The 14,337-nt window shown below is 42.5% G+C and overlaps 1 protein-coding gene across 7 annotated transcripts in view; it reads left to right on the plus strand.

The window, feature by feature from the left end:
* Positions 1-14,337, plus strand: part of LARP4 (La ribonucleoprotein 4) — a 44,462-nt gene that overhangs the window by 7,957 nt on the left and 22,168 nt on the right. For 3 of the 7 annotated variants that reach the window (XM_088138177.1, XM_088138179.1, XM_088138178.1), the window contains exons 2-6: positions 970-1,075; positions 1,556-1,703; positions 8,544-8,699; positions 10,656-10,731; positions 11,619-11,755. In XM_088138177.1, the coding sequence (XP_087994303.1) occupies positions 995-1,075; positions 1,556-1,703; positions 8,544-8,699; positions 10,656-10,731; positions 11,619-11,755 (598 nt within the window). In that variant the 5' untranslated portion in view covers positions 970-994. The remainder of the gene's footprint in view (positions 1-969; positions 1,076-1,555; positions 1,704-8,543; positions 8,700-10,655; positions 10,732-11,618; positions 11,756-14,337) is intronic. The other 4 variants (XM_088138180.1, XM_088138181.1, XM_088138182.1 and 1 more) reach the window with 3 other exon arrangements.

Raw genomic sequence — 14,337 nt, forward strand, 5'->3', positions numbered from 1 at the left:
ACATGTCAGGGGCGCAAAAATGGCCGCGGACCACGTGTCAGGGGCAGAAAAATGGCCGCGGACCACGTGTCAGGGCGGAAAAATGACCGTACCCCGAGGCGGAGTTCGCACATCGAGGTAAATTTTTGTGGCCGGAGCTGGTCGTAACCCGAAAAGTTTGTTAGTAGAGGCATTCGTATCCTGAGGTACCACTGTACATTAAAACTTACTTTTTCTGATATTGAATGATTCATGGGTAATGTCTGTGTCTTGTTGCAGAATCCAGAATTAAATGAATTCTGCAAAAAAAAAAAATCCTTGGTTCTCTGCCTGAGAAATCACCAACAATTTATTTTACTACTGTTTTTAGGAGTATTGGAATTCTTGAGCACTTGTTATAGTTTGCACTTAACAATGCTATAGTCATTAAATTTTATCAGTGCTAATAATTTTTATGTAAATTTCTGCCTTTGGAATGCACTTCTTTGTACATTGGCCAATTAAGTCGTGCTTTACAGTAGTCACTCAGTATGCAGAATCCACTGTTTGATCAGAAATGAGGTACTTCTGAAAACTAATGATGTTATGAAACAAGGATGCACTCCTTAAGTGGCGTTCTGCCTTACTTTTTTGCTATCCTAGGTACTTAATTCTTGTGGAATTAATGTGGAGAACAGTTCTTTTAAGGTTTTATGCATTTTATTTTTTAAGAATGCTTTTGGGACACATTTTAAGGGGAAATTTGGTTGAAACTCAATTTCTGTATCAAGTTTTAAATTAATAAAATCTAAGCATGCCTTTCTTTTTCAAAATAACTCCTTCATATATCATGATGGAGAGATTTTATATTTTAGGACAAATTGTGCAGGTAGTTTACTAGTTGCAAAACTATATAGCTGTTACAGTTTTTGAACTTGTATGGGAGCAAAAGTATATGCATGGCCATCCAAACGGTCTCCTTATTTCCTATTCTTTCTGTTCTGTGGACAGGGGATGGTACTAAAACTACTCCTTGATGCTAGAGAGACTCCAGAAGGCTAGACTCTGGGAATTCAACTTCCTTATTCTCTGGCTTGTGCTTCTCTGTGGCAAGATGGTCAGTGCTTGTTCAGTATCATTATGCTGTCTTAATAAAGAGGCTTTTCTTGTGTTTTATTTCAAGATGTAATTCTGTTCAGGAAAGTATTATTCCAGTGAACAGGATTTTGGTTCTCGCAGGAGGGACTGAAAAGGCTGTAAGCAAGATTAGAAAAATCTTCTAAGAGCCAGGTTTTACCACGTGCCAACAGCAAAACTTTAGATGTGCAGATGATTGAATGGCTAGAAGAACTTCACAATATTTCTATACTCCTAAACTGAGCGCTTTGGGATTGAGGAATAACAGAGACTCTAAATTTACTCGATTGCATGCAATGATAAATCACAAGTATATTCATTAAACACATCTGTAGATTGTCTGAGTAGAATGATTGTACATCAATAATATTAACATGGAATAGTAAAGAACAATAAAAAGATCCAAAATGAGTTTCTGAAGTCTTTATTATTTTCTAATTCATATTTTCTGTTTTCTCAGCAGGTAACCTCGAAAGGTGCCAGCTTAAATCCTAATGCAAAGGTATGGCAAGAAAGCATGCAGGGAAACTCAGAAGCTGTACCGGTAACTAACGGCACTGAGCAATCGTGGCAAGAGGCAGCAGCTGTGCAGGGAAATTGTACAGAAGGTAAGATGTCAGGTTGATATATCTAGATGTTACTTAATTCCTTTCTTAGTTTGGATTCTAGATGTAACATGAGTGTCAGAATTCAGTAGTAAGAAACAATTCTTGTTCTTGAATAGAGTATTATACCTTCTAACATGATGGCATTAATCAGCTTCAGAGAAGTTAGTTAAGATGCTTGAATAGTAAGGGTAATTCTCTTAAGGCTGTAAGTACTTAACAGTGGCCCAGTGATGACCAAGTATCGCGCTAAGAGGGAAGCAAGTTGCTAAACGTACAGAAATGAACCCTTTACACATTCTTTCTCTTTCCTTTCCATTTTCTTTGTCTCATTTTTGTCTTTATCTTTTTCTCATTTCTGCACCTTAGTGGACACTTGACCCTATGAACAAAAAGATTATGAGATCTGAGGGCCGTATACAACCCTTCCTACTTTCTTAGGATAATGATCGACTTACTAAATTATCTAGTGGGTGGATGATACTGACCGAAAGGCAAAGGAACTTTAAGAATTGTAAAAATCCAGGTTTTTTTTATTATAGAGTCAGGGGCCATTGACTCCATAATCATTTATTTGCACTATGAATAAACTTCACTTTGATATATAGTAGCTACTAAGTAGGAGGTTACTGATTCTTATTTATGTTGCAGTATTGGTGTGAAATAGTGTGACTAATTGTTACTGTGTGAAGGGGGGCTAAGGAAAGAATATAGAAATGTGTATACTCTTACCTTATATTTCCTGAACAATGGTTCAGATGCCAAATACATTTTCACTATTTCATTTGTATAACTTAGTCTTGCATCTTTTCATTTCATTATGTTTTAAATTATTTCTTTAAAAAAAAACTTTGTGAGGGAGCGGGTCGCACTGAGCAGACTCAGAGCAAATCTAGCCTGATTTATTGAATTTGAAATTAATTAAAATTTAATTAAGTGAATACCTCTATTGGATCTCAGTGCAATAGACTTTGTATGCAATAAACTAAATTTAAATTTACACAGCAATTTATGTCATTTGTATAATGACACCATCATGAAAATTATGTAAATTGATGCAGATGATGTCATTTGCACAATGTCATCACACAAATGATGTATAGGTAGTCTTCGACTCAAAACCACAATTGGGACTGGAATTTCTGCTGCTAAGTGATGTGGTCGTAAATCCTGGCAGTCCTGGTTGCCATTGTTAACCAAGAATTGCAGGTTGTTACCCACCCCAATCCAAGCCATTCTGGGCTTGGTCCTTCCCAGCCCTGACCCTCAGTAGGTAAAGGCTGCCTCCAACTCCCCCACCTATTTCCCCCCGTCTCTGCCCTTTTGGCCACCCTGCACCCTGCCTTGTGCGGCAGCAAGCAGCCCCAGAACCGCACAGCTTTGGGGCTGTTTATCATGCCCCAGGAACCCACAGCTGCCCCAGCCCAGTCCTAGCCACAGTTGCCCTCACCACCCTGCACTCTGAGACCCCTGTGCCCTGCGTTCTACCGCCCCAGCTGACCTTTGCTGTCTTCTTGCTCCTGCTGCTGACAAAGTGTGCCTGGCCTGGCTGTTGGGGCTGGCTTCATGCTACAAAAAAACCGCAAAAAGCAGCCCCAGAACTGTGGTGTGCCAAAACCCCTCTCTGTGGCACCCTCCTGGACTGGGCTGGGGCTGGCTTTGCGCTGAGGAAAAAAAAGTAAAAAGCAGTCCCAGGAGGTGCGTGGCAGCTTTGGGGCTGCTTTTTGCTTTTTTTTTTAACAGCACAATGCCAGCCCCAGCCCGGCCCAGCAGCCAGGCCAGGCATCTTCATCAGCAGCGGGAGCAAGAAGACAGCGAAGGTCAGCTGGGGCGGCAGAGCACAGGATGGCAGGGGGCCAAAAGGGCATAGATGGAGGGGAGATAGGCAGGTGGTGGGAGTTGAAGTGCCCCTGCAGTTGTAAGTGCAGGCAGGCTGCCAAGTGCTCAAATTTTGATCGTGTGACTTTGGGGGTGCTGCAATGGCTGTAACTTTGGGCACCGGTCATAAGTTCCTTTGAGGACTACCTGTAAACCACTACTATGATGTTGTTTCTTATTTAGCAGCATTCATGAGTAACAAGCACTTCCCCCCCCTACTTAGTCCATTAAACTAAAGTTTCCATGTAGTGTGATTACTTCCTGTGTATTTAATATTTTTCCTATCACAGTAAAAAAATTAATATAGTAGCTAATGTTCAAGGGGCTGTGGAGCTCACTTTGTTGTTTTGGGGTTCTCATTGGTGACTTGGGCACTTTGGTTGTCATTTTGTCTTGGTTGTCTCAAAATATCTGGAAAAGCTGATCTAAATACAGTGGGGCAAAAAAGTATTTAGTCAGCCACCAATTGTGCAAGTTCTCCCACTTAAAAAGATGAGAGAGGCCTGTAATTTTCATCATAGGTATATCTCAACTATGAGAGACAAAATGAGAAAAAAAATCCAGAAAATCACATTGTCTGATTTTTAAAGAATTTATTTGCAAATCATGGTGGAAAATAAGTATTTGGTCACCTACAAACAAGCAAGATGTCTGGCTCTCACAGACCTGTAACTACTTCTTTAAGAGGCTCCTCTGTCCTCCACTCGTTACCTGTAGAAATGGCACCTGTTTGACCTTGTTATCAGTATAAAAGACACCTGTCCACAACCTCAAACAGTCACACTCCAAACTCCACTATGACCAAGACCAAAGAGCTGTTGAAGGACACCAGAAACAAAACTGTAGACCTGCACCAGGCTGGGAAGACTGAATCTGCAATAGGCAAGCAGCTTGGTGTGAAGAAATCAACTGTGGGAGCAATAATTAGAAAATGGAAGACATACAAGACCACTGATAATCTCCCTTGATCTGGGGCTCCATGCAGGATCTCATCCCATGGGGTCAAAATGATCACAAGAACGGTGAGCAAAAATCCCAGAACCACACGGGGGGACCTAGTGAATGACCTGCAGAGAGCTGGGACCAAAGTAACAAAGGCTACCATTAGTAACACACTACGCCGCCAGGGACTCAAATCCTGCAGTGCCAGACGTGTCCCCCTGCTTAAGCCAGTACATGTCTGGGCCCGTCTGAAGTTTGATAGAGAGCATTTGGATGATCCAGAAGAGGATTGGGAGAATGTCATATGGTCAGATGAAACCAAAGTAGAATGTTTTGGTCTAAACTCAACTCGTCGTGTTTGGAGGAGAGAGAATACTGAGTTGCATCCAGAGAACACCATACCTACTGTGAAGCACGGGGGTGGAAACATCATGCTTTGGGCTGTTTTTCTGCAAAGGGACCAGGACAACTGATCTGTGTAAAGGAAAGAATGAATGGGGCCATGTATCGTGAGATTTTGAGTGAACACCTCCTTCCATCAGCAAGGGCATTGAAGATGAAACGTGGCTGGGTCTTTCAGCATGACAATGATCCCAAAGACACCGCCCGGGCAATGAAGGAGTGGCTTCGTAAGAAGCATTTCAAGGTCCTGAAGTGGCCTAGTCAGTCTCCAGATCTCAAACCCATGGAAAACCTTTAGAGGGAGTTGAAAGTCCGTGTTGCCCAGCGACAGCCCCAAAACATCACTGCTCTAGAGGAGATCTGCATGGAGGAATGGGCCAAAATACCAGCAACAGTGTGTGAAAACCTTGTGAAGACTTACAGAAAACGTTTGACCTCTGTCATTGCCAACAAAGGATATATAACAAAGTATTGAGATGAACTTTTGATATTGACCAAATACTTATTTTCCACCATGATTTGCAAATAAATTCTTTAAAAATCAGACAATGTGATTTTCTGGATTTTTTCCCCCATTTTGTCTCTCATAGTTGAGGTATCCCTATGATGAAAATTACAGGCCTCTCTCATCTTTTTAAGTGGGAGAACTTGCACAATTGGTGGCTGACTAAATACTTTTTTGCCCCACTGTACATCACACCGAATCATGGTTTGCTTTTTTTGCTGTCTTCTGAAACAAGCTTTTGAAGTTCTTTCAACAGCTTTGGTCTGAAGAATAAAGGATATGTAGAAGAAGGTGGTGGTTGTTAACTGTCTGATATATTTGCCTTGATAGTCCTTTAAGCTGTCCTTTATGTGAAAATAATGTTCAGTAACATACCGTATTTTTCCGACTATAAGATGATACTTTTTTCTAAAATCCTTACCCTAAAAACTGAAGGGCGTCTTATTCAAGGAAGTCAGCTGAGAATTGCGGTTGCAAAACTGCCAAACTTTGTTTCTGCAGAGAGGCTTCTTCCTATTGCTAGCCTCCAATCCCGAGTGAAATAGCTTGTCTCCCAAACAGACTTCCTCCAATCACGAGCCTGATGTAACTGATGTCAGCTGATGCTGAACAAACCAATTAGAGGAAGGCTGTTTGCAGAGACAAGCTATCGGCAGTTTCACTCATGCTTGAATGTAATCAGTTATGCAAAAGAGCCTGGAAATAGAGCTGCAGAGAGACGGTTTGGACCTCCTCCCACCGAGTGTATCAGGTAAATGTTAACTAATTACTAAATAAAAGTGTGTTCTGCACTATCTTTAAAATACTGATTTTTTAATTTTGGGCTGGAAAAGTGGGGGGCGTCTTGTACATGGGGGCGTCTTATTGTTGGAAAAATACGGTACATTCAGTGAAGAAAAAAGAGCCAAAATTTGTGGATGCGTCCAAGTTAAGTTAGCCTACTAGGAATAGAAGATTTTTTTTTTTTTAATCCTCTCTCACCTATGGCTGATACGTGTCTTCCTCGGTCTTGGGTCCTCTACCAGAGGCCTGGGAATTTGAGGGTTCTGCGCAGTATCTTAGCTGTTCCTAGCACTGCACTTTTCTGGACAGAGAGCTCTGATGTGTTCCTGAGATCAGTTGGAGCCACTCTCCCAGCTTAGGAGTCACAGCCCCAAGTACTCCTACCACCACTGGGGCCACTTTGACCTTTACTTTCCACATCCTCTCTGGTTACTCCTTCAAGCCCTGGTACTTCTCCAGCTTCTTACACTCCTTCTTCCTGATGTTGCTGTCACTTGGCACTGCTACATCTATCACCACCACTGTCTTCTGGTTCTTGTCTACTACCACAATGTCTGGTTGATTGGCCAGTACCTGCCTGTCCATCTGGATCTGGAAGTCCCACAGGAACTTAGCCCTGTTGTTTTCCACAACCTTCTGTGGAATCTCCCATCTGGACTTAGGAGAGTCTAGCCCATACACTGTGCAGATATTCCTGTACACAATGCCAGCTATTTGGTCGTGCTGTTCGGTGTATGCTGTTCCTTTCTTGTGGTTCATCTTACATCCTGCCACTATGTGTTGGACTGTCTCTGAGACCTCTCTGCACAGTCTGTACCTTGGGTCCTGTCTAGTGTGGTATACCCCTGCTTCTATGGATCTGGTGCTTAGTGCCTGTTCTTGTGCTACTATGATCAGTTTCTCAGTGCTGTCTTTTAGTCCAGCCCGGTCCAGCCACTGGTAGGATTTCCCAATGTCAGTCACCTCAGCTATCTGTTGACAGTACATCCCATGCAGGGTTTAGTCTTGCCATGGCTTTTCCTCTTCTTCAACTTCCTCCCATGTCGGCTACTGCCTCAGGCATTCTCTCAACAGTTCATCTTTGGATGCTATCTTAGTGATGTACTCTTGGATGCTCAGGGTTTCATCCAGGACAGTGGCTTTGACACTCACCTGACCCCTGCCGATCATGAAGACCCCCACAAGGGAACAGCACCGTCCAACTACCAGCCAATAACCTGCCTTACCACAACATGGAAAGTTCTATCAGGCATCATAGCCACCAAGCTACAGGACCATATGGGCCAGTACATGAGCAAAGTTCAGAAGGGCACTGGGAACAACACCAGAGGCTCAAAACACCAGTTGCTCATAGAGAGAGCAGTCACATGAGACTCAAGGTCTAGACAAACCAATCTGAGCACAGCCTGGACTGACTACAGGAAAGCCTATGACTCAATGTGGCATTGTGGTGAGGCAGGTTATTGGCTGGTAGTTGGATGGTGCTGTTCCCTTGTGGGGGTCTTCATGATCAGCACTGTGCTTCCTTGTGTTAGCCAGTCTGGGTGGGAGCCTGCTGCTAGCAGCTGGTTCATCCGTGCTGCTAGACATTCATGCACTGCTGTTAGTTTCTTTAGCCAGTAGGTGTAGATCATGTCCAGGCCAGGTGCTGTCCAGCTCTTCAAGTTCTTGAGCCACTGTTGGATGTCTGCTACTGTGATGCTGATGGTTCCTGTTCTGAGAGATTGCTGTGGTCTGCTCTGAGGTCCTGTAGCCACTTTGCACTGGTGTTATGTGTCTTCTCTTTCTCCCATATGTTCTTCCAGTACTGTTCTGTTTCTGCTGTTGGTGGCTCTGCTGTTAGTGTGTTGTTGCACTGCAGGTGGGAGTACACCTTGGATGGTTCTTTGGAGAACAGGGCATTTCTTGGCCTCTGCTTCTCTAGTATATCTCCTTAGCCTGGTATCCAGTGGTGTGAGCCTTTGTTTAGCAGTCTCTGGGGCTTCAGATGGAGTCAGGCCCTTGTATTCTTTAAGTAGCCAAGTCTTATCCTTAATCTCCACACCCTTCTGTAGTTTCACCAGCTGATTAACTTCTCTCCAAGTTGCCTTGATGTATTCACCGAAGAAAAAAGAGCCAAAATTTGTGGATGCATCAAGTTAGTCTACTAGGAATAGAAGAAAAATTATATATCTATACATCTAAATCTTTATATATATAAAATGAGACTTCGGTATTTAAGTGTAGCTTTTTAAAACCTTGTATCTTTAGAAATTCTCAAACATTAGCTTTGTTCATAAGAATGGGATGCCACCTGACTTTATTTTCCATTAATTGCTCTTGTACTCTTTCAGGCAATGCTGAGGCTGCAGAGGATTGTACTAAACAGTATGAAGCAATGTATTCATCTTGTGAATTGTCAAGAAATAGTTCGTGTGCTGAGGAATCAGCTGCTAATGGCATGGTCTTAGCACATGAGGAACTTGGATATCCACTTTATGATGTTTCAGGTAAACAACCTATGTTGTGAAAACCTGTCCTTAAAACTAGAGGTAGCTACGAAATGTTTGTTAGCTATTCAGATTGCATAGGTTAAATATGCAATATCTGTTACATAGGTTCTGAATAATATATACGCCCCATGTATACCCTCAGTACCAGTTATGTGTACAGGTAGTCTTCGACTTACGATGGCAATTGGGACTAGAATTTCCATCACTAGGTGGAGTGGTTGTAAAGCATGACCATATTGCTTAGTGACGGCAATCCCTGCAGTCCTGGTTGCTGTCGTTAACTGAAACCCATGGTTGTTATGTGAGGCAACTTCCTGCTAGCTTCCCACCATCAAAGTCAGTGGGGAAGCCGGCAGGAAGTTGCAAGTCCCAGACCCACAGGCAAGTAAGTGGGTGCTGCTGGGTGGGGGAGTTTCAGGGAGGCAACATGGGGGTGTGCAACAGGTGCCGCATGGGTTGGGGAGGGTGTGTGGGGGAGTGTGAGGTGCCACCGGGTTGCTATCGGGTTGGGGAGAGTGTAGGGGGTGTGGGTCAGGAAGGGTGCACGGGAGTGCATGAGTTGCCGGCGTGAGTGCAGAGGGGCTGGGAGAGGGTGCATGGGTGGGGGAGACTTACCCCAGCAACGTGATCTTTGCTGTCGGCTTCCCCTTTGACTTTCTAGGGAAGCTGACATGGAAGGTTGCAAATGGTTATCATGTCATCGTGGGATGCTTGGCAACCGGTTATAACTGCAAATGGGTTGCCAAGCACCCATATCATGTTCATGTGACTGTGGGGGTGCTGGGACAGCTGCAACTTTGAGGACTGGTCATAAGTCTCCTTTTTCAGCACCTTCGTAACTTTGAATGGTCAGTGAATGAATGGTTGTAGTTTGTAATTTGAGGACTACCAATAGTGCATGAGATTGTCAGTGTCTCAGAGCTTGGATAGTGGTGATACGTTTTTGTTTTGTTTTGTTACATTCACATGGTATGGTTGTCTTTTAAAATGATAATGCTATGATTGATTCTTGATTCTGCAGGCCTTAATATTTTGGTAGAACCTGGAAGAAAGATAGCACAGAAGGGCATAATATATTACATTTAGTAGTTATTCAGAGGACAATTAGCAGTGGGACTTCAAAAAATTTTTCTGAGACTCCAGAAAGAACTACACATTTTCATGAAAAATATCCATATGAACATCAGTGTTGTTATTTTAACCAGGTCATGCAATATTATATGTACTTGAAGGTAGCCATGGTAGAAGTACTTTTATTTATTTGGTTATTTCTGTCAAGACTGTTTGGCAATGTTCGTGTCATCACAGATAGTATTTAGAATGAAACTTAAGACAGATGCTGACTTCTTCTCTTAAGAAACAAAACTATAGTATATGATAAGAAATACTTGGATTCATAATAATAGTTGTGAAAAAAGACCTTGGAATAGTTGTTGGTTGGAAACTGAGTATGAGTAGTGCAGTGTGGCTGCAAAAAGAATGCAGTTTGAGAAGCATAGTTTCCAGATAACACTGTAGCATAAATACTACAAAACAGTGTTATATAATTAATAAAGTTAAAAAAGAAGCAACAACAGTTTCTAGATGCAGTTACAAAGAACTTAATATAGCCAAGGCATTGGGAGATGCTGTAGTAGCTTATCATTTGTGAAGTATGGCACTCTTGATAAATCTGCCCTACTGCTGTCCCACCTGCCTTCCGTGAAGAAAATGACTTTTTTGGCTATTGATATCTTTTGATCCAACACTGATGAAAGGGGAAAGGAAGTAATATCCAATTATTCCAAAGGTCCTAATTTCTAAGAATTCCCTAATCTTTCACACCATGTTCCCAGAAGGGTGTTAGGAGCTGGGGAGGAAAATGGGTTTAAAAAGTTGCCTTGCTTTCTGTCAGTGGGAGTAAAAACTGAATCTAAGTTCCTGGGTAACATATTCTTTGAATTTCTTTCTCAGGTGAAGGCAACCCTGTCATTTCTACAGAAGATTTAAAAGAATGCTTGAAGAAACAATTAGAGTTCTGTTTCTCACGGTATTGTACCTTTTGCTTATAGTATTATATAAATAAGGTTAGTTTGAGCTAAATAAAACCATCTGGCATGCTTTGTGGACATTTTATAAGGAATTAATTTGAAAATCTAATGATAGATGTCTCTGGATAAGATCTGGATATGGTTGCAAAGTCAAACTGAAATAAAATGGAGAATTAGTTTATTTTTCTAATAACTGTTCAGGCTTCCTTAGGGGCAATTATGTAAACACTTTTGTTCTAAAAGTTGTAAGAGATGTTCCAAGTACAGTAAAACCTCAATTTGCTGGACTGTGATGCAGTGGGGTTCACATGGAACAGTCCAAATTCCATTGCAATGTACATAATTGGTGTAATGATGACATAACACAAATGATGCAAATTATGTCATTTGCATAATTTCACAATCATTATTGACCTAAAATGCATCATGTTTGTTGCTGCAGTGATGTACTCTTTAATATACTTGATTCAGGGAAACAATGGACACCCTCTCCATCCAGTTATTTTGCTAAAATGAGGTTTTGCTGTAAGCCAGTCAGCAGTGATACTGGCTGATAAATAAATGCTTACCAAAACAATCTGGATGATATGAAGTGGTAGTAAAGAAATACATAAACTGTAAATCTTTACTGCTATCTACTTTTACATCCTAGATCTGAAACTATTTTTCAATAATAATAATATCAGACAGTATTGCTACAGTAATCCTTTAATTTGGGAATATGATTAGGATTTTGTGTAGAAATAGCATATCCTTTAAAGGTAGCTGGGTTGTATTATTAACTATTTAACTGTTTCTGGGGTTAGTAGCTTTAATTTCTTTTGAAAAGAAAATAGTACTTATTTTTTAAAAAGTTCCCTAAAATGCTTATTGACTTTATTTCTAGTGAGAATCTATCCAAGGATCTTTACTTGATGTCTCAGATGGACAGTGATCAATTTATTCCAATATGGACTATTGCCAATATGGAAGGAATTAAGAAACTGACAACCAATATGGATCTTATTGTGGAAGTACTAAGATGTATGTGAAAAATACTGAATTTGTTTTACTGTTACTTTTACCTGTATATGGCTTATATCTCATTTCTGTATGAATTATATATCTATATGAATTATATAGAATTATTCTGTATGAATCTGTTGTCTTGACCTTGTTATCACATAGAAATGGGTATACAGGTAGTCCTTGTTTAACAATCATTTGTTCAGTGACCGTTCAAAATTATGATGCTGAAAAAATGGACTTACGGTCCATGCCTGAAGTTATGGCTGTTGCAGCAGTCACGTGATCAAAATTCAGGTGCTTGGCAGCCTACCCAACTTAAAACCACAGGGGTGCTTCAAATCCCCCCACCTGCCTATCTCCCTCCCATCTGTGCTCTCTTGGCCCCCTGCCACCCTGCGCTCCATCGCCCCAGCTGACCTTTCTCTTCTTGCTCCAAAAACCTCCTGGGCTGGGCTTTTGCTTCGTGCTGTTTAAAAAAAAAAACAAAAAACCAAAGCAGCAGCGTGCCAAAAGGCCCCTTTGCAAAAAGTTCTTGGGCTGGGCTGGGCTGGGCTGGGCTTTTGCTTTCTACTGCAAAAAAAAAAAAAAAAAAAAAGACAGCTCCTTGTTCGGCACTAATCAGACTCCAGAAGATTTACTGAACTTTGGGAATGAGTGTGCAGACTCTGACACACACCCTTATTCCCTCCCTCTCCTCTTTTTTTTTTCTCCCCCTGCAGGTAGACCGGGTGGCTCCCAGGACCCTTTGGTCCTCTGGCCATGATAGGCAGGTAGACCAGGTCCTCATGGCCCCCCTTGACCTTCTCCTTTACATTTTCTATGGGTAGACCTGCCTTTGGCCACTGGGTAGACCAGGAAAGCATTAGCCCTCTGGAGCTAAAGCTTTTTAGCATGCTGCACTCCAGAAGCTTTTTGGAAAGCCACTTCAGAGGGCTAAGGATAAATAGCTTTAGGTCCAGAGAGTTAAGGCTGGCCCAGTCTATGTAGCGGCTGAAGATGGGACCAGTCTATTTGCCTTCCTGAGAAGGAAGGCTGGTCTACCCACAGAAAGCGGAAAGGAGAGGGTCGAAGGGGGCTACGAGAGCCCAGTCTACCTGCAAGGGAAGAAGAAAAGAGGAGAGGGAGGGAAGAATGTGGTCCTTTTTTTTTCTTTCTGCAGCACGAAGTAAAGCCCAGCACAGCCCTGCCCAGGAGCTTTTTGCAAAGGGGTTTTTTGGAGCAAGAAGATGGTGAAAGTCAGCTGGGTCAGTGGAGAGCAGGGCAGCAGGGATCTTGTAGTGTAGGATGCTGTGGATGGCTGGGACTGGGCTGGGGCAACTGCAGCTTCCCGGGGTGTGGCAAGCAGCCCCAGAGCCGTACAGGGCAGCCAGAAGGGCGGGGGGGGGAGATGGGTGGGGGGAGTAGGAGGCATACCTTACTGAGGCTTAGGGCTGGGAGGGACCCAACCTGTAATGGCTTGGATTGGGTACTCGCTTAACAACCTGCGATTCTCAGTTAACAATGGCAACAGGACTACTGGGATTATGGTCACTAAGTGATGCAGTCATGTGATGTCTCGCTTTGCAACTGCATTGCTTACCGATGGAAATTCCAGTCCCAATTGTGGTTGTTAAGCAAGAATTACCTTTACAGGTAGTCTTCGTTTAGCAACTGCAGTTAGGACCGGCATCTCAGTCATTAAGTGAAGAGGTCACTAGGTGGGAAATCACATGACCACAACTGTGCTTTCCTTTTTGCCACTCCCCCACCCTTTGGAATGCTCACCCTGGTGCTGGGATAACTAGCAAGAAGGGAATTAATGTTTGTATTTACATTTATTGGAGAGAAAGGGATTACCAAAAAACAGGTCGGGCACAAGAGAGATTGCCTAGAGATCACTTGTTCCTCCCCCCCCACTTTGCTTGTTTAAGCAGTCTCTCTGCTCTGCGGGAGGGGGGGACAAGTGATCTCTAGGCAATCTCTCTTATGCCGGACCCATTTTTTCTGTCCCCCCCCCACAGCATGCCTTAGTGATGTGATTGCCATTATAGTCAGTACATGTTCTCCTGCGCCTGACCTGTTTTTATTTCCCCCCTCCCCCTTGCAGACGCACAATGGGGAATACACTGGGCTGTTTGCATAGCATGCTCCCTGCCAGTGCTAGGGCATTCCTTTTGATGTACATTCCTCGTTGTGTGCCTGCCTACTCTCTTGTAATCCCTTCCTCACCAATCTCTCTGCTCTGCAAGGAGGAAAAATAAAAACAGGTCAGTTACAGGACAGTGTGTACTGACTATAATGGCAATCATGTGACTGAGGCATGCTACAAAGGTCATAAATGTGGGCATTGGTTGTAAAGTTATTTTTTTCACCGCTATCATAACTTTGAACAGTTGCTGAACAAGGCAATCATTAAGTGAGGTCTACCTGTCTAGTTCACTAAAGATGTATTTTCTAAAACACACCTGAAATTTTCATCAGTATTGAGTATCATCTTGATAAATATGGAATAGTATTTTAGCTGGCATACATTAAAACTGTTGTGCCAGATAATGACACACTAACAGAAGAATGAGCAGAGTTGTGTGCATTGAGTACTGAGCAGTGACCAAGTAACC

The sequence above is a fragment of the Python bivittatus genome, unplaced genomic scaffold (assembly GCF_059951505.1).
Source record: "Python bivittatus isolate LINGU-HERP-01145 unplaced genomic scaffold, Pbiv_v1 ctg000220_np1212, whole genome shotgun sequence".
In the NCBI taxonomy this organism is placed as follows: Eukaryota; Metazoa; Chordata; class Lepidosauria; order Squamata; family Pythonidae; genus Python; species Python bivittatus.